Raw genomic sequence first — 25608 nt, 5'->3', positions numbered from 1 at the left:
GTTCAGTGATTGAAAAATGCAGATAGTCCTGTTTCCTCAGGTGATTAAAAGTATTGTAATCTATTAAACCATATTCTTATGTCTTTGATGCATTCAAGTTGAGGTCTCATGGAATATGGGGTGGATAAAATATAATCATTTATTAACTGTTGTTGATATGATATTTGGTCTGTGGTGTGGGTTTGTCTTTCACAAAGGAAAATAAAATGAAACCAAATGGCATCAGCATTCGCTGAATTTTGATGGAAGTTCTTTTAAAGAGCTGATAGTAGTGGTCAGCTATCAGTAGCTATTTTCTTTGTTAATGCATCATTATGGTTTGTTCAGTCCTTCTGTTCATTTCTGCATAAGAGTGGATGTTATGATGAGTTTCTCAGGTCACTGCAGGTGATGAGATCTAAAACTGAAGGATAGAGATCACGAGGCACAGCTCATTTCAGGTATGGAAATAATAGAGTGATTCTCAAAAGATTAGGGTAGCTTCAGTCATTTATTTCTTATTAAAGAAGAAAAGGATCAACACGGAAGCGGTCTCCTGCCAGTAAAGATGATGTTTCCAGAAAAGATAGTCATCTTAGTTCTCTTCTCTTGCTGTAAATCTGACATCTAAAGTCCAGCAAAATACCACAGACTTAAGGCTGATAAAAGCTGGTCTAGGAATGTGTGCTCCATTCTTTGCCAAATTAAAGACATCTCTGTGGCCTTGAAATGTGGCTCATCAAGAGGCTTTTTCCGTGGCACAGAGCAGTGTTTATCGCTGTGGATTCCTGCAGCAATGGATTCTTCATAGCTCCAGTGACCTACTCCTGTGGTTCCTTCCACATTGCATAAGGTGTCTCTGAAAGTTTTTTCTTTTGTTTCTTGTTCTCGCGAGGACCGTAGTCAAGGTGTGATCTGGGCCTCCAGCAGTACAATTCCACTCCTTGAATAATCTCCTTTGATTAAAATAAAGGGTGTTGAAGAAATCAGAGATAAATGCTTGATATCATAATATAGTGCAAGATGTTTTGGCTGTCCTTGTTTCCCACAAGCTCACAGTCTTGTAGAATGGCATACCAGGGTCTGGAAATCAAGATTCCAGAGTGTTTATTTGCATTAAGTCTTCCAGTCCCAAAGACTTTCTAGCTCATTATGAGGATTGAGCTATTGTAGTCCAGATGGCTACTGTACCATTGTAGTGTTGTTTTACAACGAACTTCCTAACCTGTGTTCCTAATGCTAATTAGATTTGGGGAAGACTAACATGGCTTGTGTTTCTTCATGCTGAAAAAATGTTACAACTTGGTATGCTTTTTAATGGAACTGAAGCCTTTTGAAGGTTTGATGCTGTCAAAACTGTGAATACCTGCAAAAAACCGATCAGATCAAAAGCTAAGCTTGAAATAAGAAACATTCATTTTTAGATATTCTGAAGTTATAGATGTAGACTGTCTGGAATAGGCAAAAAGCTGGAGGCAACTTAGAGTAGGAGATAATATATATGGAGATTTATATGCACATACCTTTTTTGCATATATATATATATATATATATATATATAATTTATGTTATATATATATATATATATATATATATATATATATGTATATAAAAATACTTGTAGTTGCATGCATCAAAAAATATTTTTCAATCAGCCTCAAAGGAACAAAATGTAATTGGGGGATTTATCTTGATACATGACATGCAAAGGACAAAAAAATTTCATGTTTCATGCTAGGATTCTTAAATGATTTGTCTTTTGTTGGAATAACTCACAGATCTTCACTTGTGGATTAGTTTATTTTCAGTTGCTGGAGATTGGTAATTAGCTTGCTATAAAACAGTAAGAGAGTTATGAGTAAAGTTTTAGAAGCATATTTTTGTAAGCAATGATATTTCATATTGTGTTAGAAAATTAAATTTCCAATACTCTTGAGCTACTGACATTTTGGTGTTGTCACATCTCTTTTGTGTGTAGATTTCTCAAGCATAAAATAATGACTTTTATGGTAAAAACATGTTCCAGCTGTCTGCAGCTGCAGTCTGATTTTCCTGCTGCTACCTACCTTTCAACTAGCACTGGAGAGAGCATTGATCCTTTATCCATTACTGGTTTAGTCTTTCTGTTTTTTGCATGCCTGAGCCTAAATTTGCATTAGATACGGAATTATTGGCAGAAGTTTACTACTCTCTGTAATTTCAAAATGACTGGTGAAAAAGAGTAAATGCCTGAAGAGTACTTTCAAAAGCTGAATTCCCAAATGGTTTTCACTTGGACTTAGAGTTGCGGTTTTCAATTTTTTTATTGATGCTTATGTAAGTTAAATTTGAGTAAAGGGACTATTATTAAAATATTTTGGCTAAGATGGTGCTGAAATTGCTTTAAAAAAAAGAGAAAATGACCTCTGGTGCCTTTTGGTTACGTAAAGTTCTAGCTGTTGTGCTAACAGAATAAACAATTTGCAGAGACCAAGATAGGTTTAAGTTGATTTGCTCTGTTTACCCTACCAATTTGGACAGAAGAATATAATGCTTTCTTGGAAATGTCTTTCAAATATTATATTATAGATTAATTTACAGGCTACAGAATGCTTCTATCTTTAAAACTTATTTCTTCATCTTGAAAATTAAGTTCTAAAATGAAATGTGTATAAGAGCTAGCATTATCTCTTTCAGTATGTTACCAAGGATAAATTGGGATAAATTATTTGTTTCAAACAAATGCATGAAATCATCTATAGTGGAAAAATATCTCAGGTTTATCAAAAATCACTGTGGTGTTTTCCTATTTTTCTTGCAGCAGTAAACACAGATTTAGTAAATATTTATTAAATTAGAGACTTGGTAAAGTTCTAAATGGATCTTGAGATCTCAAACTTTTCTTGGACAAGTTGATGTCAAACAGATACAGACTATCTCTATAAATCTGATTAAAGAAATTTCACAAGAGAAGCCCACAACTTAAGTCATAATAACTTATGTTAACATAATAACATTATGTTAACATAATAACAACTTAAGTCATAAAAACAGGATCAATAGGTGAAAGATTAAGAGATGGTGATGACTGATTGTGATTATAACACTTCTTTGGCTTTGCATTTTGTCTCTAGCTTTGTTGTGTGTATCAATAGAACTTCTTCTTGAATGTTTTTTTTCTGTAAAACTTTGGTTTTGCTCATGATTTGACTGCAGTAATGATGTATATAGAGGTATCTAAACACAGATACTGAATTCCAGTGCACAGGCATCAATCCACACTCAGTTAATTTTCTGCATTTCTGGGTAAGATGTAGTGGTTTGCCGGGGAAGGTGCAACTCTTGCTTTCCTTGTTGCATTCTTTCTGTGGCTCACAGTGATGAGTTTCGCGTCCCATCAGAGCTGTTGACCCTTTGTAGTATCCACTTAATGGCTGCTTTTTCTTGGGCTGATGATGTTGTAGTCTAGGCATTGATCGGAGTCTCTGCTGATAGACACTTGCTCTTTGGTGGGAAGAAATGATGAAATGCTGATCTGTAATGGCACTTTGATGGTGTTGAGTTTTTTTTTAACAGTAGATTAAATTGTCATTTGCAGCTCGTGGCTGTATTTGATGAGCAAGATCCACATCATGGGGGTGATGGCACCAGTGCCAGCTCGACAGGCACACAGAGCCCGGAGATCTTTGGCAGTGAGCTTGGCTCCAATGCGGCATCGGCCTTTCAGCCTTACCAAGCAACAAGTGAAATTGAGGTCACCCCATCAGTCCTTCGTGCAAGTGAGTAAATGTTCTCTGTATCTCAATGTGTTTTGTCTAAATATATAAAGATGCCAAGTGCTGTTACCCATCGATGCTGCTGGGAAAAATGATTCATTATCTGTCCTTATCGAAAGCTGATCAGAACTGAGAAACTGCGTAAATGCTTCTTGCATGCAAGTAAACAAACCTGTTCTGTTTTAATAAATTATTTATAAATTGCTTTTAGGAGCCATAAGCTCCTTCTATGCTGCCAGTTTAAAATTGTCCTCACTCTGAAAATCACAGCAATATCTCCAAATGTACTTGCTGCATGGTGTAATTTTGGGTTTGCCAGTTCTGTTCCATTTAATGAATAAAATGGTAAAAAGAAACTAAAGATAGGAGCACTTTCTATTTAACCTGTCAATGTTGCTAGGTTATGCTGTTACCTTTCCATAAAAACACCTGCTAAAATGTGCATTTACTGTGTTGCAAAAATACAAAATACACTTTAAAAAGCAGAAACTACATCCAGAAACATCCTTTTACTTTGTTTATTTCAATGTGGTGAACACTTGTTGGAAAACCACATAGCAGGAATTACTTTTTGCATTTCTTGCTCAGGCGGGTTCTTTGAATATTTGAGCTTATTAAGAAGAAAAATTATGGAATGAAATTTACTGTGTAATTTTCATTGTTGTTAAAAGTACCAGGCAAACAAGAAAATGTGGATAAAGCATTGCATCCTTTTATGTGTAGTGTCTATCATTTTGCTCACTGAACTTTTGAAATAGGATCTCCACTCCAGAAAATTCTTAGCAGAAGTTAGTATTATCAGTCCATTGATATTTTACAGATTCTTTAAAAGAACCAGTGTGTAATTTCCAGGAGATTGATTTGGTGTAGTTTTTTTTAATGGATAAAATCTGTGTTTAAGCAGTCAGGTAAAATGCAAATGGAAAAGTTACTATTCTGTTAAGTTTGAGGGGTTTTGTACCAGAATGTTTTCTGTAAAATTAAGGGAATAGCATTTAACAATTAGCTTACAAACAGCTGAATGTGTGTCTTTTTAAGCTTCAACTATACTTCATTTCAACACAGAATTAAATTAGGGAAGGATTAATGGCAGAATAAAGAAGTATCGTGGAATTTCAGGACCCTTCCATTTTGCTGTCACTAGAGTATGTCACTGCTAAATGCACATCTCATTTCCATGCATAAGCCAAAAAACTGTCCTCCTTGGTTCTCAACTTAGCAGGGGTTAGAGCAGGCAAATGCATACATATTTTCTCCTTTGTGTGACTATCCGGTGTATTATACAATACATGAATTTTAGCACATCAAAATCATCTAGTACAGATAAAACTCAGTGATATATTGGACAGCTCACTTATCTTTGGTGTCATTCTGGAAAATACACGGAATGCTTGGCTAGTTCACTGATTGCTAAGATGACCAAAAAGGGGTTTTAGACTCCTCGTTACAAAGGTCTTTAGAAATACCAAAGACTTCTAAAACTGTTGGTAAGGATTATAGCTCTTTGACACTTTTTATAGAAACATGTACAAACAAAATACACTAAACAATTTTTAATAAATATGTTATCAGAAATCAGAAATGTTCTCCTAATTCCTTTTTTTAAATGTTGACAGATATATTTTGGTTTTAAATGTTCCAAACCACAGGCTTGGAATCCCAGTGCAGTAATATTATCCCATATTAAACATACCTATTTCAGGAATTTCATTTAAATATACATTGAAAATGGAAATACTATCCTTATTGTATTTCCTTTATAACTTGTGAAGTGAAGCATAGCATACAAATGGTATTCTCAGTATTTCAAATAATTATCTTCTTACTGTGTAAGTTCTATTCAGCAAATAAAACCCATCCAGTTTTGCGGTAGATGCAGATCCTGATTATTACATGTTGACAAGGTCATATATCTATTAATTGGATTGGAGATGGGATACAAAATTGCTGTAATTATTGTAATTTTCCAGCTAATTGCAGGGTTGGCGGTGAATATTTTACTTCTAACAAATGAAAAACAGTATTCCGTCTGAAATTGGTTTATAGCATTTGAGACGTTTTGTTTTACATCTCTGGTGCTTTTTGCTGTCGAGGCGGGCTCTGCTCCGCGGCGCTTCCTGCGCGGCCGCGCACTTCTGTGCCCTGGTGCTGCCGCTCACCTGCCCCCTCTGCTCCCAGGCAGCAGCTCCGTGCATTAGGCTGGGGCTCAAAGCCTGCTGAGATCCTTCTCTCTTTGTTCTGGTTGCCATGCTACCCCTTTTGTTTGTTTATAGATCACACCATCCCTCCTCTCCCAGCAAGAGAAAGGTTAGCTAGATCAGGTCCAGCTGGAAAAGTAATATTCATCTGGAGTCCCTCTTTTCCCATGCACGAACACAGCCACACAGCCTGTACTTTGCATGTTGGGGAGGGTGTGTGTGTGTCAAATCCAATTTTCCCATTCAATTTTTCCATAACATGGAAACAAAAATGAGGCTGGCCCGTACCCCCCCTGTTGTTTTGCACTATGAAAACACAATTCTTCGATATAAGCAGTTGATTCATTTATGTTTCTTATTTAGCTCTTTCTTTTTTATTGCTTTTCTGTTACCCAAGTTAAACAACTTCTTGTTGTATTTCATCACTTCAGCTGCATCTTTTTTTCAAGCATACAGTACACAAGGCGTTTTTTGTGTTGTGCCGGCGTGTTTTCTGGGAAGAGGTTGGAAGCTCACTGCAGAAGATTGTTAAAGCAGACTGATGTTTATTCCCCGCTGAAATAGAAACTGGAGGCGCAGGTGAAAATTGCCAAACCTAATGAGCAATTTGGCAGATAAGACAGGATGTCAGGCAGTGACAGTTCAGCAGCGGGTGCACTGCCTGTGAACCAAGTTGTTTGTTTCACAGTACTGCATTTAAATATTGTAAATAAAATCCCTTTTCAGCTTCATGAGATATTATGAAAAGGGTCATCTCTTTGTCTTGTTTTCCTTTTAAATCATTTAAATCATTTTAGCTTGCTCAAGAACTAAGACCACCCTTGGTTATTTGTCTTGGTGTGATTATGTGTAACAAGTCTCTCTGAATATTTCAGCAGTTACAGTAACAAAACATTTTTAATATATAACATTATTTGGAAAACATTATAAGAGAGGTAGAGAGGTTTGGAGAGCTGATATTTTTTTTTCCTCAAAGGAAATAAGGGGGTTTGGAGATCCTCTTTTTTCTTCAGCTGTTTAATGGAAGAATATTGAGAAAATGAAGCCAGATTCTTCTCACATAGGCACATTATTGTTCGAGAAACAAGCACAAGTTTCAACGAGGAAAATGCCAGTTGGAAATAAGGAAAATCATTCTCACCTGGAGAGTGAAACAAGCTACTCAAAGAAATTGCGGCATCTCCACATGCTTGGAGATGGAAGCTGAACATGGCCCTGAACAGCCTGGTCCACCTGGTCCTTTTTTGTGGGCTGATTAAGCCAAATAACCCCCAGAGATCTCATCCAACCTTTGTAATTCTGTGATTACAAATAAAATTAATAAAAGTAAACTATTTGCTTATTGAAACTATTTCTTGCAAAAGTGAATGATGTCCACAGTGATATATTTAGCAGACAGGTGTACAAGCATATTGTTCATGTACAGCTTCCCACCCTGGATTGTATTGTACTGCTTTGTGCCAGTGTGACACAAATCAGTTGCCTGTGCATTTTAGAAGACAGCTGCTTTTGTTTTCAGGATGTCTTGTAGGTGCTTCAGTTCCTTAAAAATGAGATATAGGGTAATTGTAAGGTTCTCCTAAAGGCTGGAGGGTCAACATCTCCCAGAACACTGGCCAGAGAGCTTAAGAAATTACTAAGAGCTAGCTGATATTGGTGCACTCCAGTGAATTATATGCTCAGGTGATCTATATCATATATTTTAGCAGGACTCTCAGGACTTTTAGCATCAATTTCATATTCTGGTCACAGAACCAGACCATGAAAAAAAAATCTAGATGAGAATATTGTGAAGTGAGTGCACAGCTGGCTGTGAAGATGTACTAGAAGTGCAGAGAAGCAAAGAAATCGCTGCAGCTTCACATCATTGTTTACCCAGCAGTGTGGCTGTTGCTTTAAGGTTCCCTGAGTGCAAGTGTGCTCTTACCCTGCAATCAGCACAAGTCTATTCCTCACAGGTAAGAGCATGCATGCAGACTTTGACTGGAAATTCATTGCTATAGTAAAGTTCCTGACCTTGCTTGCCTTTGAATTTGTGTCTCTTTTTCTGCTTTCTGAGTAGTTTTTAGTTGTTCATTGACAAATTAATAGGACATAAGAAGTATTGTCCCTGAGGGCACTCTTAGTTTAAGGACTGTTTAGTATTTTAAGAAATCTGAACTGGAATATAAAGTATTGCATAAAAAAACTAAGATGGAGTTTCAGGCACAGCGTTTCATTTCAGCATTGACTTTTGATACATTTATAAACGGTTTTGAAATCAGTGATATGGTCACTGCCACTGCATCTAGGAAGAAAAAGGTAATTTGCAAGGCAGCCCTAATGAACAACAAAGTTCACAATACTGTTAGAAGAATCCTGGCAATATGGTGCATTATTAACAGTGCAGTCAGGCATTGCGCTCTTCCATCAAAAGATCAAATGCACATGCTGTTGTGGGCTCGCTGTTGTGTGCAGGAAGACTTAATCTGGAGTGACCAATTGTGGTGCCAGCCATGGGGAAATTCTTAATGGGTTGGAAAGAGTCAAAAGAGAGCAACAAGAAAACGTTGCTTTAGAGACTATAATGAGTTGGTAGGACTGGTTTATGTAGTTAAGGAAAGATAAAAACTGGTACAATCCAAGTCTTCAAATGTGTTGATATTTTTCTCAGATAAGAGAAGGAGAGTTGGTATTTCCTGGGCAAAAGCCATTTTTTGTAACCCATAGGGCTAAAAAAGTTGTTTACACCTCATGTAGCGAGGCAGTATTTGTGGGAATGGTTCAGAGGTAGGTTCTGAATGCTGTCCTGTGCTTTGAGGCAGGAGGGCTGCTGGGGGCAATCTGTCCTGCTCCTGGCTAAGCCATTGGGTTGTTTGGTGACCCCAGGTGAGATGTTTCTTGCGTCCATTGTAACAATCTGTATGTCTTTGCATCTCCAATTTGAGTATTCAAAAAGTCCAGTGCTAAACAAACCATTTAAAGATGGGAGTGCATAAATGTGTGAATTTCAAGTACTTTAAAATTGCATTATATAGGTCACTTCACTGATTCACAAGTATTTATCTAGAGTACCAAATGTATATTCTAAGAATTAATATGTAAATTTTTATAAGGTAAGGGTTTGGTTTCATAATTTGGAGCACTCCATATTAGTGTGTTGGAAAAGAGCTGCAGAGGTGAGGTCATATTTGTTTTAGTCTCAAAAATGATGATCATTCCAGCACTCTTTCCCACATATGGCCACTAGAAACTTTTTCATTCTTATGTCTCCTTGACTCCTAATTCAACTTCGAGTCATCTTTATGTATGGAAATAAAGATATTTTCAAATGTTGAAGAACTAAGGAATTGAGAGATCAGAAATGGAGAAAGAGAAAGATGAGTTCATCAAAACCCAGATGTTAGGAGCTTTATCAGGTTGAGTTATCTCTAGGATTAAATTGCTGATTACAAAATACAGAGAAAGTTATCCACATTCATAATGAAAGATAAGGGCTTTACAGACAGAGCTTGCTGAAGTCAGAGGGAGGTTTTCCACTCACTCTGTGAAGTTTTGGATCAACTTAGGTTTCCACAGTGTATCTCCTTGGTCACATTCACTGGTGTTCAGATGTCTGTCATTCCAGTGAAGTTCCAGGAATGAAATACAAAGGATTTCCAAACCATCACTTCCACTGTTACTCCCTTGTCAAGTTCTCCTAGGTTTCTTTTATTGCGTTGCATAATGCAAAAAGAACCTTGAACTAAGGCTTGCACCTCAGCTTTTGGCATCTGAATAAGGAAGGTTTCTCCTGCATTGGAGTTTGAGAAGATTGAGCAGAGTCTGTTTCCTCACCTTCTGATGCTCTCGCCATTCAGGAATTCTTATCACATTTTATCCCTAAAGCTCTGTGAAGGATATGATTATTTAAAAGCCAGAGTTATTGAATCAAAAAATCAGTACCAGGTGCTGCTTTCTTCCATGAGGCTAAATTTGATCTTTGTACAGCACAGTTCTGACTTGAGTGATCTCTAGTTGGTGTTTTCTCCAAGTGTAGTGCTCTGCTGTTAATTTGGGATTGTTGAGCAGTTTAAAAACCATGTGTTTTTGATGAGACTGTGACACGTTTGTAAAAACAAAGATTTTAAACTGCTTAAGTTTCTAAATTAACCTTTAATATCTTCAATCTTCTTGGTATACCGGCAAGCAAAATACTGTTGCTTCTAGTAGGATTAAAAAAAATAAATCCCTGAAACCAATGAATTTTAGAACTTACTGATTCTCTAGAGGAAACTTGAGTAATTGTGGTACATTTCAAGATGTTATTCCATATGGTGAAGACTTCTAGACTTCTATCTACAAGTACTAATAACAAGAAGTAAATAAAAATATGGTATTTTATCTGATACCTGGTTAGAGGTATCAGATAGCTGGAGAATATAGTACAAGAGAGATAATATGAAATATTATATGGATAATAATGCAAAAATGTAAGTGTTGAATTTGAATTGTTTAAGAAGTCATGTTTGGATATTAGTCTAAATTTGATACCTTAAATAAATTTAATGATCACTTGAACAACAAGCTATTATGGAAATCAGAGTTATATTCTCAGAATATTTCAACACTTATGTGGTGCTTGTTGTGTTTTATTTTCACTTTCTTTAAATGAAAGGAAACTTTTTCCTTAATGGAACTCTATTTTTGTGTATGCAAAAATATGATGCCATTTTATCCCATCAAACATTGCAGTGTAGCTGCTCAAGTCTGTCATATTGTGGTATCAAGGGTTTAATACTATTGAGAAAATGCTATATGTTTATTTAAAGAGTTCTTCATCACACATATCAATAAGTATTATATCAGTAAATGTAATAACTCCTAAAATAGATATTTTCTTGATTGCTTCTCTGTTTCTTGTAATTTCCTTATAAGCAAATGAGGAGCACAGTGAAAGCAAAGGAACATGAATTTGAAATGAGCAGGGAGTTCTTTCTCACAGTACAGACAACCACCCTGTGAACTAGTTTGCTCTATGAAGGCATATGTACACATTACATTTTTTTACCCAACAGTTTCTAAAAACCTTATGCAGTATTTATAGATACTTGTTCTGAAATGTGATAAAACAGTATGCTTCAAGGCATCCTTAACATCCAGAGCCACTGGATGCAACAGTAACTGGTATCCCAGTTGTGCTTTGCTTTGCTTTGAAGCAACAGGAATGGTGTTTGTATAGGTATGGCAGGGTGGGCAACTGACATTAATTACTCACAAAAAATCTTCCAGCAGGAGAGGATGCAAAGTTTATCAAATGTACTGCATTACACACTTGGTCCTAAGCAGGCTGATCTTGTGGGATTGGTGTTTTAGGGCTAATGAAGAGGGGTGTGTGCTGGGGGCTCTGTGCCGCACCGTCTGTGTTGCTACCGTGTGTTTAGTGCATCAGCTAGTGCATGTCTCACCCCGCAGAAAAACATGTGGATATTTTTGATCACAAGCCCAGCGTTGTAAGGTATTACACTTAAAGTGTATCCCTTATTATTACTGCTAATTTTTATTATTAATTGTTGCTTATTATTATTGCTTAACTTACTTTAGTGTGAGAATTGCTGCTTGCTTTTGTTCATAATTCACAATGGATCTTCTTGCTCCCTTATTACATTTGCAGCACGTTAACACTTTTTTTTTTCTTTTTTTTTTTTTTTTTTTTTTTTTTTTTAGATGGGGATGTGTTTTGGAGATAGTCCATGTCTTTGGGTGATTACTGGAAAAAACTTGCTTTAAATTCTGTGTCTTTTGACATGTTCCTTTGAGGAGGATAAGAGAGAGACAGATGGCTACTGGTTGAATAGGGTTGTTTTTTATTTACTGTCCTGCCCTGAAAAGGGCTGAAACATGATATTGAAATAAAGGAGTGGGTGAGAAATAACTTTTCATTAATTTATTGCCTTATTTCATACTTGAAACAAAACCAAAATTTGTTGTTTCTCCTACCCATCTCTTGCTGTAAATCTTAAATGAGTTATGTAATTGAGTGCCAACTTCAGGATGGTGTGGATTCACATTAGGGCAGATGAAGCATTCAGGGTGAGAATTAAATGTATGTATTTAGAAGAACTTTCCTTTTTTTGACCCCTGGCACTGGATGCTGTGGAGGTGACAAGCTTGGCTTGAGCCCATGGACCTGTTCTGGGCTCAGAGTGAGGCACAAGCCCAGCACCTGCTCTCCTGTGGTCACAGCTTGGCCTGGCTCTGTGTCCCCAGTACTCTGCAGCCAGGGACCCTCAGCTCAGCTCCCCTTCCGTGACACTGCAGGGACAGAGGGGATCCCCCTTCGTGACACAGTGCCACCTTGCTTTGACTGCCTGGGCTGATGCCAGAGCTGGGCACTTTGGGGTTGGAGTGGATGTGAACTCGGGCTGTGTTCCAGGTCTGTGTTTCTAGCCTCTGTTATGGATTTAGGAAACTAATTCTATCAATAGTTTTGGATTGACAGAAAGTAGAAATTATTGTATATGGAGACAGGGAGCTGGGGACCATGTGAGTTTACAAACAAAAGCAAACAGTGGCATTTAGGTTAAGTTAAAATGTTACTACTGCTTGCATGCATATGGTAAAGGGCTTTACAGAGACAGCAAGAGCAAGCTTGCGTTAGCTTCCAAGTATTGTGCGTGTGAGTCAGAAATGAGGCTTCTCGAAGCAAACTTTGATCAACCATTAAAACCTTATCCCGAGGCATTGGATTTGATTCAGTTCTCTGTACAGCACTGTTCATATTCATAACTGAAAGTAAAATTGGACTCTTTTGGCAATTGCTGGGCATCAATCTGATGAATCAAGCTGATTCAAAGCAGACGTGAGGGATGAGGTTAATACCAACAGACTCCAGGTTCTGCATCTGAGCTAAATGCTCAAGGCAACACAGTATCTGATTCTTGGACACCTTAGGGTGTGCTCATCTGACCTGTTTTACAGCTTATTCAGGGTGAAATGCACCGCTGGCTACACTAGGTGCACTGGCTAATCTCTCTTGGGAGAGAAAAGGAGCTGACCAGTTCCAAAATAAATGTCTGTGAATCCTGTTCTGCCTGTGATTTAGCTCATACTGTGAAAATAAATTATTACATGAAAAATTTTAAAAAAAATAAATTATCATGAAGTAGGATGTTGCCTTTGTTGCCTTAAAAAAAGGTAATTTGCAAATTTGGAAGAGAAATGCTAAATGGCATTTTTCAAGCAAACAGTTTCTCAGTTTTACTTACTGAGTAACTTTGCATGGAAAAGTTCTTATACAGCCCTAACTATTCTTGGGAAGTATATTTGTGCTATGGACAATATGCCATTAATGCAGAAAGTCCCATGTTCAAATTTTTTTCAGAGTAAGATTGGGTTTAAGACACTTGGATGGAATTTTATGATTAAACTAAATGCTAAAAAAATAAAAATGGGTTTAACCAATTTTATGGTTAAAGAGTGCCATCTGCCTTAGGTCTGTCACTGGTATCTGGTCACTTTGTGGTGCTGGTCCCAAACAGGTAAACCTCTGCAAAGGACCAGCTATACTTTTTCTTGCCATGTGTTCTCAGATGTTGAAGCACCACAGGCGCCATGTGGCACTGAAAGCCAGCCCAGATCTGGAGGATTAAAAGTGATGTGGAGTTAATGAGGTCTAAAGCACATGAGTTGTTTTTACTGCTCTATGCAGTTGAGTGTCTCTGTACACTGTTCCCTCACACACTGTGCAGGTGTTACAGCCATCCTGCCTTTCCTGATGTTCAGGGTATCCTGGCTCCCTGTGGACTTGGGAAAGTTCTCTGCATACACACTCAGCCTCTGGAATGGGTGGCTGTGTAAAGGACCATCCTTCACATATAGACCATTAAAGGAGATGTGTTTGCAAGTTTACAGACAGAATAATGATGGGCAACAACTGTTGTAACTGTTTCAAATGAAATAATATTTGAAGCAATGCTAGCAGTTCTTTTTAGTTGATTATAGAAGAACAAAATTATGTTCATCAGTTTCTAACAAGTTGGAAAATGCACACATGTGCCTTGTTAACCAGCTTTATATAATACACAACTAAGTCTTTCAGTGCTTTTGGTAAGTCATGACTTGATCTTTCTGCTTTTGGACTTTTTTGAGGCTTTCTGTGCATGAAAGCTTTCTCCACCAAATATAAAAATGTTAGCTTCTATTCCAATCCATTTTGAGCTCTGATGTTTAAGACTTTCATTAGATGACAGGGAGATTGTAGGTCAAACACTGCCTGACTTTCACAATGATTTCCATCTCAAGGGTCTTACATTCTATAGTCTCTTCATGTTTTATTTAAAATTTTAGTTGGGCTCTTGACTCATGGAAAAATAAATAAAAATGAAGGTCTTACTGCAGTGAAAAACCCATGAAACTGCTCTGTCAAATGAACTGCATGACATTTATCCATGGGAAATATCCATTAAGTGAGTGAATAAAGTTACTGCTCTAGTTTGACATAGTAGGCAATATTTCTGTGAGTATTGTACATGTAGATGATTTACCTCTACCTCTGTTTTAAGTTCACCTTTAAAGTAATAAAACACAAGTGGGCCAAGTCTTCCCGTAATCCTGCTTTCCCATAGCTCTATGTTACGTTACTTAAAACATAACATTACGGTGTAATAAGTATTTTCAGTTCTTCCACCCGTAAAGGATGGGGGGAAAATCTGTTTGCAGTTAGTGCTGGTACTGAGATATTATTTCTGGTCTGTGCTTCGGCAGTGATGGGGGGAGCAGGATGTGCAGCTTGAGGAGAGGTCACTGCCAGGCTGCTGCTGCAGGAGCTGGAGGAGGAGAAGCCATGTGTAAGCAGCAGTGGAGGGAAGGAGGAGAAAATGGAATTGTTTAAAAACATATCGTCTAAAAAGTGAAGGGTGAAAAAGCTTCAGTGAAACTGCAGCTGGAAATGCTCAATAAATGTTTGTTTACTGCAGCTTGGTCTGCATATTTCTTCTGTTAGCTGAAAAGTTTATCCTAAACTGTGTTTTGGCAGCTGCCGTGCAGTAGTGTGTCATGGTGGTAGGAAATCTAGAGAAGCCATGGAAAATGGGGGCGGCAGAGCGGTGCATGCTTGAGCCGTGTGCCCAGTGGTGAGGGAGTGAGCAGCTGCGCTCGGTGCAGGCTCTGCGTTCGCTGTGGGTCACTGGTGCCCGGAGCGTGCCCCAGAGCGCAGGCAGAGGGGCGGTGTGTGCTGGGCTGGCTCAGGCCCTGCTGTCCCCGCTGCAGCTCTCGGCTGCCGGCTGTGTTCCAGCGCGCTGGGCTCCGCAGGAGAGCCCTGCCTGCCTGGGTCATCTCACGGCTCCCGGGCAGCGCCGTGGAGCTCCCAATGGTCACTTCGGGGTACATTGTCACACAGCTGTTTATGTGCTGTTTGCCTGGGTGGCTGCTGGTGTACCAACCAGCTTCTAGCAGTCTAGATTTCGTGCGTGTGAGTTTTTTGCATGGGATTCCTATTATGGGATGAATAGAATATTAAATTACTCCTCAGACCCTGAAGGCAGTACATCAGATTCACTCATCCTGAGCAATTTGTGCTATGCTGTATGTACCATATCCCAGGTTCAGTTTTTCAGTTTTCCCAGGGCTGAGATTTTGTTCCATTTGTTTCTATTTTTCTTTTTCAAGTCAGAATGTTTTACTAAGGGTGAAAAATATTTTTAATGAAGTATTTTAATTTGCTCTTGTGTTGTGGGCTTGTATTCTACCCTCCCCTCATCCAGATTTTGCCAGATGTTTTAAATATCTTCTCAGTACATCTGCTTTCAAGGTTTTTCTGCAAATCCAATTGTGTTTAACAGGCACTGAGTCCTTGTGAATCCATGTTGCATTTTTCTCTATGCCTCTCAGATCTGTCAGATGTCTTGAGTTCTAGGGCAGCAGGTTTTCAGTGTTTTCTGTATGAAAGCAGATAAGATTGGTACATAGTTAGAATTTCCTCAAGGATCAGAGTTTCAGACATCTGTGGGAGGAAAGCATTTCATTGACCACATGTTTTTATTAAGTTTAGTAAGTAATTAAATCAAATAATTAATCTTATGCTCTATCAAAGGGGGTGGCTTTTGTAAGGAAAGTTGTATTTGTGGGGCTTTTTTTGCATTTCCTCTTTTTTTTTTTTTTTTTTTTTAATCCTTGTTTCTGTAATATTTAAACCAAATACAGTGTTTAATTTATCTTTCCTTGGAAAAATTTCTTAAAGTCATAATTTTAACTAGAGGGATGGTAATTTTCACTCATATGTATGTGTGGTTAATTCGGTTTTATTTTCCTTTTGATCAGCCCAATTAAATACATTTATTTCATTTTAGTCATAACTATTTTATTACTTTCACTGCAATGTAAACTGTTTGCTCTGTGTCTCCATCCTTGATTTTTTCCTTCACTATTTTTTCTGTCATTTGCTTGTAAAATACCTGAAGGGTCATTTTTAACAATGAAAAGTGAGGAAATGTCAAAGGTAGGGCTGCTGATGAAGGCTCTTTGTTTGCTCTGTGCTTTCTGTCTGTAGTTATCAAGGTGCAGAATGTGAGATGCTCAGCACACATGATGGGATGGGGCTTTAACCTGAGAGAAGGTTAGCTGGTGACTTGATGTTCCTTCCTTCTGTCTCCATTTGCTGACTTCCAGTTTGAGAACCTGGTGCATCTGGGTTGACTTGATGCCTCATGGAAATTTCAGAAAGGAGACAGCCACTTTGTATCGGCCTGTGATCAGAAACAGAAGGAGAATGGAAAAGAGAAGGCATGAAGAATTAAAGAACAAAGATGCGTGAACCAGGAAAGGGGAGGGGGGAGCGCAGGAAGAGGATCTAGTGGCAGGGAAAGCTTACCTCCCAGGGGACAAATAAAAATACATAACTGTTTCCTTGATGTTACTTTGCTGTATAAACAGTTACCCTAGGACCCATGTAAATGATGTATGACTATGAGAGAAAGTGAGTAAGTTGCTGCTGCCCTCCCGCTCACCCTTTCTCTTTGCAAAACTCTCTGAAGAACCTAAGACCTGGTCCATGCCAGAAACTGAAGAAAAAAAAAGAAACAAAAATAAGTTAAAGACATGAAAAGGAAGGATAATCCCACATGATTACACTTTTGTTATTTCTCAAGTGTTAATCACAAAATGAAAAATGGTAGTGTGTAATGTTAGATTTGTGTAAGTGCATGATGACATTTTGAATTACCTTTCCTGAAACACAAACTGTGGATTGTCTGACATAGAAGACATTCACTGAATTGCGGAGCTTTAAAAATGACAGTCCTGGGGCTTTGATGGATTCTCTGTCTCCTGAAGTCTTGAAATTAAAGTCAATATTTTTCTGTATTTCCAACAGAAGTTAAAAGACTAAATGCAGACATTATTGCATGGTGTACCTGGGCTTATATAGGTGTTTGACAGGATGATCACAGGGTGTCTTCAGGATTTGAGTTATGAGTCTTGTTTGGAGTCTCACAGTAGTGCTGCAATGAGTGTAGCAAATGATTCTTTACATACTTGGACCTATGCTTTTCTCATTTTAAGATCCTTCTGTGTTTTTTCTCTTAACTTTTTATTTTTATTTTTTTTTTGTGCAGTTTTTCCAGCTGCATCCTCTCTCATTGTTTACATTGTCCATTCCAGCCAATTCTGTAGTCTTCCCATCCTGTCTGCCACAGAAATTTATATATGCTGCTCCAATGCCCGTTGCTCATGCAAACCGTCCAGCAGCCAGGTTTCTTATTCATCCATATCCTACATTTTGTTTGTAGGTGGGGTGTGTTCACTTGGTTAGGTTTGTTTTGTCTTGCTTTATTATATCTTTTGTTGTTTTTATTTAAGGATAATAAGGAGAAAATTAATTTATTCTTTTTTTTTTTGCATTTGGCTTTTGATTCAGCTCCTCCTTGGTGCAGAGGAAGTGCAGACTAAGGAGGATGGACAGCATCTCTTTGAGTCACCATGGCTTGGGCTGGTCATGTTCTCCTGTGGGACTGGCTAGTGAATTAGCTGTTACCCAGGAAACTGAGGCTGACAAAAATTCTGGATTAACTTTTAATGCTTTCTTGGCCCTTTAACAGAAACTAATCTGTTTTGGCTCAGCTAAAAAAAAAAAGGATGTTCTGAGCCCTTTTCTTCCCAGAGTATTTATTCTTTTTACTGTACTTCATGGCCAACTGCTGGCATAGCTGTATTACAAAAAAATTCCTAAGACTGTATTTCGCAACAATGGCTTCAAGTGTGCTCTGACTTAATTAGGAGGAAAAGCCAGCTTATATCTCTGGCTGTATTAGGGGCTTCACGCTGTTGTGTGTGACTGCTTATTGTTGAACATTTAATGTAGAAAACAGTTTACCTGACAGATGTGTGTGGGGGGGTGATTTGAGAGAAAAATAGGTTAAATATCTAAGTCACCACATAAATGCTAAGTATGATTATAAAATGCAAAAACGATGATACAGAAATCTGTGAGGCCAGCCATGCAAGACTGCCTGTGGGCCTAGGATTTTAGTCCTTTGCTTTTACAGCAAGAGACTAGAAATGCTTATGCAATATTAATTCAGGATATACAGCAAATTGGCATTTGGAAGCATTCAATTTTCCTCATAATTGTTCTCCATTCACTTGGCCGATTATCAGTAATTTCAGGGAATTAAAGATGCTCTTTTTAGAAGTTTCTAGTGAACTCTTTAGAATTGTCAAACAATAACAAACCTGCCACTTAGGCAGCAATTTTCCCTCTTGCTGTCCTCACACTGATGTTAGATTGCTGTTTGGAAAGGCTAGACAAGCAAACTGCCGTGTAGTAAATCAGCAGGAAATTTTTTTCAGCCTCATGCTACTGAGTGAATTTTGTGTTTGTTTTCTCTGTACAAAGACTTTAATCCCTCAGTTTGGGAACAGAGAGGCTGGTTTTCTTTGATAGCAAATCTGATAAGGTGAATTTTGTTAAAGAATTTAGCATTATATTTTTGTGGATTAAGCTTGTTATCCTTCAGTCATCTCTAGGTGAAATGCACCAGAATACAATTGAAAGCATGTGATGTCCTGTTCTTCCCTTTTCCTCTGCTGTAGAATGAAAAGGGAAACAAAATAATTAAAAACCCTCAGAAAAGGGGCTTGGGAAGGACCACTTACTGAAAAGATGTCACTGTGTCCTCTCAGTCTGGGTCACAGGAACTCCTAAAGCACAAAGTGTGCACAGGGACAAGAATTGCAAAATGTCTGTGGCCAGAAAAGGGACTGTTTCAAGGAGATCTGTGACAGAGTGATCCAGTGACCCAGTGGAGATATTATGTACCTGCCTGCAGGCTTTGGATGTGCTGAGCATAATAACCTCTCAGTCCCATGATCTCTGCCTCTTCCTTTCTCCTGGAGTTAGCAACCAAGGAGTCAACATCCCGGTGCTGTCCCTGTGCCAGCCAGGAGTGAGGAATGTGGACATCTGAATGCATGTGGGCTTGGGTAGCTTTGGCTCCCATTTCCAGCCCTGCTGAGGTGTTGCTGCTGAAGAGGAGCAACAGAGCTCAACAAGATGTTTAACTGCTTTTCTCCTCAGATATGTGGAAACAGCAATAAACTCTTCACATTTGATAGGTGGTTTTAGTCCAGCATTTGTACTTGAGATAACCCAGCTGCTTCTGAGGAACATGAGAGCAGTCTTCCTTTGCACAAATGGTTTTGGTCATCACAGAAAAAGCACATACATCTGTCTAGTTTATTTTAATCTTCCCTACATTAGAATTGCCATACTAATCGCATAAAAAAGTACAATGATGGTTGTATTCCAAGAGGTAGTAAAAACTGAGGGAAGTTAGTGTGGCCTGCTTGATGCTGGGCAAGGAACAAGATGCAGCCCAATCTGGCCCCCTCCTGTGTGTTTTGTAATACCTGCAAGCCAGGAGTTGTTCTTTCATGAGCGGTCCTTTGTCTTGTGGATAAAGCCCACCACTTTTATTAGAAATGTTCTGTTGTGGAGGGGATGGAACACCCTCCATTATTAAGATTCAAGCTTATTTTCCCACATATGCAAAGTCTTGGCTTCCTTTTTAAAATTGTTGGGATGGTTTGCATTTTGTATGTGTTGCATGACCAATGGCTAAGTCTTCTCTCCTAAGTTTGAACTCGAGAATTAAAATGTTAAGCATCCTTTGGAAGTATGTTCAAAAGCTTGAAAAATACAAAAATCAAAATCTCATCTGACAAATAAAAAAGAAAAAAAGTGAACTCTGTCATGAATTAATAACTTTAAAATAGTTCTAAACATTCCAGAGAAGAACACAAAGTAATGAACTTGTCCTCAGAAAACTATTTAGTTTCAGAAACATTTAAGAAGTATTTTTCATGTTTATGTGAATGGTGTAAAAGATAATGTTTTAGTTTTTCTACAGACAAAATCCCAACTAAAGATAATATGTATCTGTATGAATACAAGTTTACTTTTCTGGAATGACTTTAAAAACATGTTCAGGAGCATTCTCTGTTTTAGGTAGCCTTTGTATTTGTAGTGATGAATAAGTATCTTTTATGTTATTTAATGCAGTAGATTTTTGATGTCTCATGAAATATTAAATACACTAGCTTAAATACATATATTTATAAAAATACTCTGCCTTCAGAGACTGCATAAACATAGGTAGCTAAACATTAATAACCTAATTTTCTGCTTTCTTATTTTACATAAAACACAAGATAGCTACTTTTATTAACCAGTAAAGTGGTTTTAGTCAGAAGCATCATATTTAATGTAAAAATGATATAGAATGAGAATATTTTGAATTAATTTTCAGATTATTAAGTAATCACTTCAAAAAACAGGGATGGTTCCTGCTGGAAGCACATTGACTGTGTGGTGCACACTGCAGAGAAGCTGATGATCTGTGAGAGCCTATGGGTGTTCTTCCACTCACAGTCATTTGTGTATCTTCCTTGGGTTTATTCTGTGAATGGCCAGGTGTTTTGCACAAGCCATGTAAGGATGCATGGATTGAAAATCAATGTGATAGGAAGGTCTTATTACTAGGAAGTGAAATTCTAATATATTACAAAAATTATGATAATAAGACTTATTTCCTAAACCTCTTTGCTCTCAGGTAGGTTAAAGAAGTAGCTCCATCAGTACAGGAGCTCTTGGTTCTCTTCTTTCTGTGGCTTTCTTTTAGTGGCAATGCAAAGTAACTTTATTTTGAGGAGTGGAAAATTTTGAGGAATTGCATTCCACAGAGCCTTTGTGAAGAATTAACTTAAACTAAAATTATTATTACACTGGATTTTATTTTTGGTTATTAGATTTGGTTGTTATGAATATGCAGGTACAGGGTGGGTAGGGGAAGCCCGTGGATGCTGAGGACTGGATGCCATAGTGCTCTTGCAGCTCTCCTTTACATCCTGGCTGGTATCTCAGTGCAGCTGGGACAATTAGCTAGAAAAGTAGCTCTTCCTTTACATCTCCATGTTGGCTGTTGTGAACAAGAGTGACCCTTCCATATTCCTGCTTTGCTCCTGGATACATTTTCCCGTGGACTTAGGTTGTTAGCCTTGACACTGTGGGGCTGTGTCTGGGTGTGTGGCACTCAGGGAAGTGAGCTCTCTGTCCATCTGTCCATGTGAAAAGCAACCCTGGCCATGGGCTCATGAGAATTAGGACAACTGCAGTTCTTTTGTTTTCCTGATTTTTCTTCTGCCCATCCTTAGATAATTTGTTAACTTGCAGTTTTTCTGCAGGGAGGTCTTGGGAGAGAGAGCAAGGTGCACAAGTGCACAAGGCGCTTGTCTGGGTTCAGGTGCAGAAGTTGCCAGACCAGTTGTAACAATATGTTTTCTTCTACTTAGTGTAGAGTGCAGAGTGTGGGAGGTTTTGCAGAGTACTCTTGTCCAGCTGACTGCTTGCAGGGCATTTCCAGGATAATCTGTCCTGGGCTATTGATTTTCCTTGGAATCTGTTGACATTCTTCATGTTTAAGCAACAACTTCCAATTATTCATGCTAATGGAAGAAGACCAAATGAGAAATACTGGTAGTCCACTTTTTTTCTCATTTCAGTGTATCAATGTATTTTGGGCTGCAGAAAAATAACTACTTTAATAATCTCCTTTGAAGAATGAAACAAAATGAGAATTCCTCAATAGCCTAAAATGAATAGTAATAATAGTAATAATAATAACAATAAGTATTTATGGATCTTGTAAAATAAAATTTGTCCACCTCATGTACCCTCTCTGCATGCAGATACTTGAAATTATTGTAGCACATTCTAGGATGAGACAAAAAGGGAGCCTTGTAGTGTTGAAACAGCTTGGAAAAGTTAGCTGCTGGGAATCTGACAAATTCTGGCACGAAATATATACCATAGTATTTCAGTAAATATCTTCTGTTAGTTCTGGCTAAAGCTGTTTCTCCACTAAGAAAGATGATCTTCATCTCTGGGCTAGAACCAATCACAAATTCTAATGAAATTTGGCAACTGCAAGCATGAAAAGTCATTGATCCAAAAATTCACGAACTGTCTTTCATGTAGCATGATTTCCTTTTGAACCTCAGTTGAAGCTCTTTCTATTGGCTTATTCTTGGTTTTGAACTTTTAGGAATATTTTTTTACTCTCTTCAGATTTGGCAATGTGAAATAAAAAATGGAGTGAGAGGCACATAATTAAGCATGCAGCGTAACTGCATGTTTCCAGGGCTGTATAAGGAGAGGAATGGGGGGGGGGGGGGGGGGGGAAGCACCCAAAAATCAGAGGGAAAATAAATTTAAAAAAAGGCAGGTGGGGAAAGACATTACGAAAGTTTTTTTAGGTGTAGAAAATATTCTTCATTTCCAGAAGAGAACAATTTATGCTCTCTGTTGTTTTAGGGGACTTTGAAAAGTACATGTAAAGAGGCTCAACTTTGCACATACTTCAAGCAGCTCTAGTTTCCTCCTGTTCATTAGGTATTTTTTGAAACCGTAACGGGATATGTAGATATCTAGAAAAGAATTAAGGATTAATAATTAAGGTCTGTCATCCAGTGGAGAATAGCAGGCATTATGTGTTGTTGTCCCATTGTGGGCATTGTCTGAACAATTTAACAGCAGCTTCCAGTGTAGTCTAAATTGTTTTACTGTTTGGCTACTGGGAACATCGGAGTTTTCTGCAGGTTATCTTTAACATTAAGAATTAATGAGAAGATTTTAGCATGTTGTGTTGAAGCTAGAGCTTCTTATTTCCCACTCAGTGTTTGGAAAGACCTTGTTGGGTCACCATTAGTTTTGTGTAATCACCAAACTTTGCAGATTCTCTAGGTTCTCTGACCTACCCCAGTGAAAGGTCAGGCACAGCATCACATGTACTTGCAGAGAGCAGCACTACCTGCCCTCCCATGTCATGCTCGTGGCAGCTCTGCTGCCGTGTGTCCCCTGTGGACGAGGAGGGTTGGTGGCATTTCATCTCATTACTTAAACACGCAAATGTTTGATTTGTCTGTAGGGATTCAACTTGATACTTGCAACTGAATGACAGAAAATAATATTCTTGAGATCTTTATGCTCTGTGCTTTGCCTTTGAGCTGTATTAGTCCCTGCGTGCAGAAGAGCCTTCTGCTAAATATTGTTTATCTGAACACATGGGGTGGCATGACGTGGCCTTTTCCTACTTCTGCTTGAGATTTTTGCTCTTCTTGGTGATCAGCAGCAGGTAAGAGTTCAGTGGAACGTTAACTCACAGATATTTGATAATGAGAGCATGTTTCATGAGTGTACCAACATACTTGTAATAATCCTAGTAAATGTTTCTGTCGTGGAAACAAGAGCAAGTGCCATTAAAATTGCAGAAGCTGTTGGTAATTTTTTAATAGATGTTCAGGACTATGTTCACTCTGTCTTATTATAGATGTTAGTTGTAAATTTTGTTTGCTGTGTTGCAAAATCAGTAGTGTGCATAAAAGCTATTCCTTCTCATGTTCTATTTTTTTCAGTATTTTGTGCATGTAGATATGCACATATAATTTCTGTCCAACAACCCTAACCCTTTAAATGATTGTGGCCAAGTTTCCTCGGTTGTCATAATATACTTCAATTTAAATCTGTGTAAATAATTTCTGTAATGAAGTTACCTAGATTTTGTGTAACTCAGGTTCAGATCCACCTCCAGGCACTGATATCCCCAAATCGTTGCCTTCTCCAGCTTGACAGTGGCCTGTGATATACAGGATTGTTTTTATATCTCAAAAAACCCCTCAGCTCAGTTCTTTATGACTCCTGAACTTTTCTGCAGTGGAGCAAGGCTGGAGCCAGCCATGCTTACCCCAGCCTGAAAAGGAGGGTTGCCAAGTGCCTGCTCAATGGCAAGGAACTTCTCCACACAAACATGGAGAAATAGCACATTAACAGCCAGACACCTCCAAAAACTGAGCATTCATCTGGTGGCTGGCAAAGAAACGCCTCCTCCCTTAGTGCTTCAAAAATTTAACTGAGGTAAACAACCATCATACGTAACTTTGTCATAATTCCCGTAATTAAGACACCAGTAGGATCCCTGCTTCCACCCTTAATTTACCATACCCTGTGTGCACACTAGACTGTTCAGTGATGGTGCCATCATGATGTCTTACTAATCCAGAAGTTTGGGGGTTTTTTTTCCCCCATTCTGAACATTGGTAGAAATGCTGCAGGTTTTAATTTCCTTCCCAGGGAGTGGCTGGTGTGTAGGATTTCCTTCACTGGGCCCTTCCCACAGAGGGGATGTTGATGGACAGCCTGCAGGCTCTGAAGCCCTCTGGGCCATGCAGGCCTTTACTTTTCTGTCAAGTCAATTTGTGATGTAGTCCATGAGCCAGTGAATGAGGCATTAGGTTTTGATGGAGAGTAGGGAAGGAGAGAGATTCCAGTACCAGCTTTGTAAGGACTTGTGTAGTGACAAATCTCTTGCTAATTACCCACATACCTGCTGAATTGCAATTAAGCGTATTTAACTCTTTGGCATCTGCAAATGATCCACAGAGGAATTCTCTCTTCACACATGAGGTCATGCAGTGATGTATGAGGCTGTGTTGGCAACAGATGTTGAAAGAAACTTCATTGTCTGATAAGTCAGAAATGGACATAGACTAACAAGGAGTACTGAACCCCTCATACCTGGTGCTGCAGGGTCCTGCACTTCTCCCCACCCCTTTTCCTCCTCACATAAAAGCTCAGTGGTGGTCTGGGGGCCAGAAGGGTGTCATGACATTGGCAACCACAGCAGGTTTTCTCTGACTGAAAATCACTGATGAAAGAACTGTACTGTGTATTACACACATTATAACATTCCTTGTTCTTCCCAACTGAGCTCTTCAAGTTACGATCTAAATCCTATTGTTGCATCTATATTTTAACTCTTCTCTCCAGGAAAATGTTGCAAACGTCTTCCTTCTTTTCTGTGCCTACCCAGAGCATTTAGACCATAAACAATCAACAGTTTTCATAGCACTGCATTATGTTCAGCAACAGGAGGAATTTTTCCATTAAGTTTCAGGGGATGTTTCAAAGTTGTGGTAAGAAAAATATCTGCCAGCTTCCTTCCTGAAGTGCTGAAGTTTTATCAACTCAAAGCAGCCAGGAATTTGTTCCTGTCACTGTAAACCCTTGCTTGCAGTGCAGAATGAATGAAGATGTGTAATACAGTGTCTTCATTATAATATAACTAAATATCAATCATATTATTATTAGGTAAGCATGATCTTTAATG

At 38.4% G+C, this 25608-nt stretch overlaps 1 protein-coding gene across 29 annotated transcripts in view; it reads left to right on the top strand.

Moving 5' to 3' along the window:
• The window catches only part of PARD3 (par-3 family cell polarity regulator), a 487559-nt gene that overhangs the window by 189339 nt on the left and 272612 nt on the right, over window positions 1-25608 (top strand). For all 29 annotated transcript variants that reach the window (XM_086863442.1, XM_086863388.1, XM_086863514.1 and 26 more), the window contains one exon: window positions 3557-3737. In XM_086863442.1, coding sequence (XP_086719568.1) covers window positions 3557-3737 — 181 coding nt within the window. The remainder of the gene's footprint in view (window positions 1-3556; window positions 3738-25608) is intronic.

Source organism: Cyanistes caeruleus, chromosome 1 (genome assembly GCF_971803275.1).
Source record: "Cyanistes caeruleus chromosome 1, bCyaCae1.hap1.1, whole genome shotgun sequence".
Taxonomy (NCBI): Eukaryota; Metazoa; Chordata; class Aves; order Passeriformes; family Paridae; genus Cyanistes; species Cyanistes caeruleus.
Note: the sequence above shows the minus strand (reverse complement) of the source record. Positions and strands in the feature narration are given on the sequence as shown.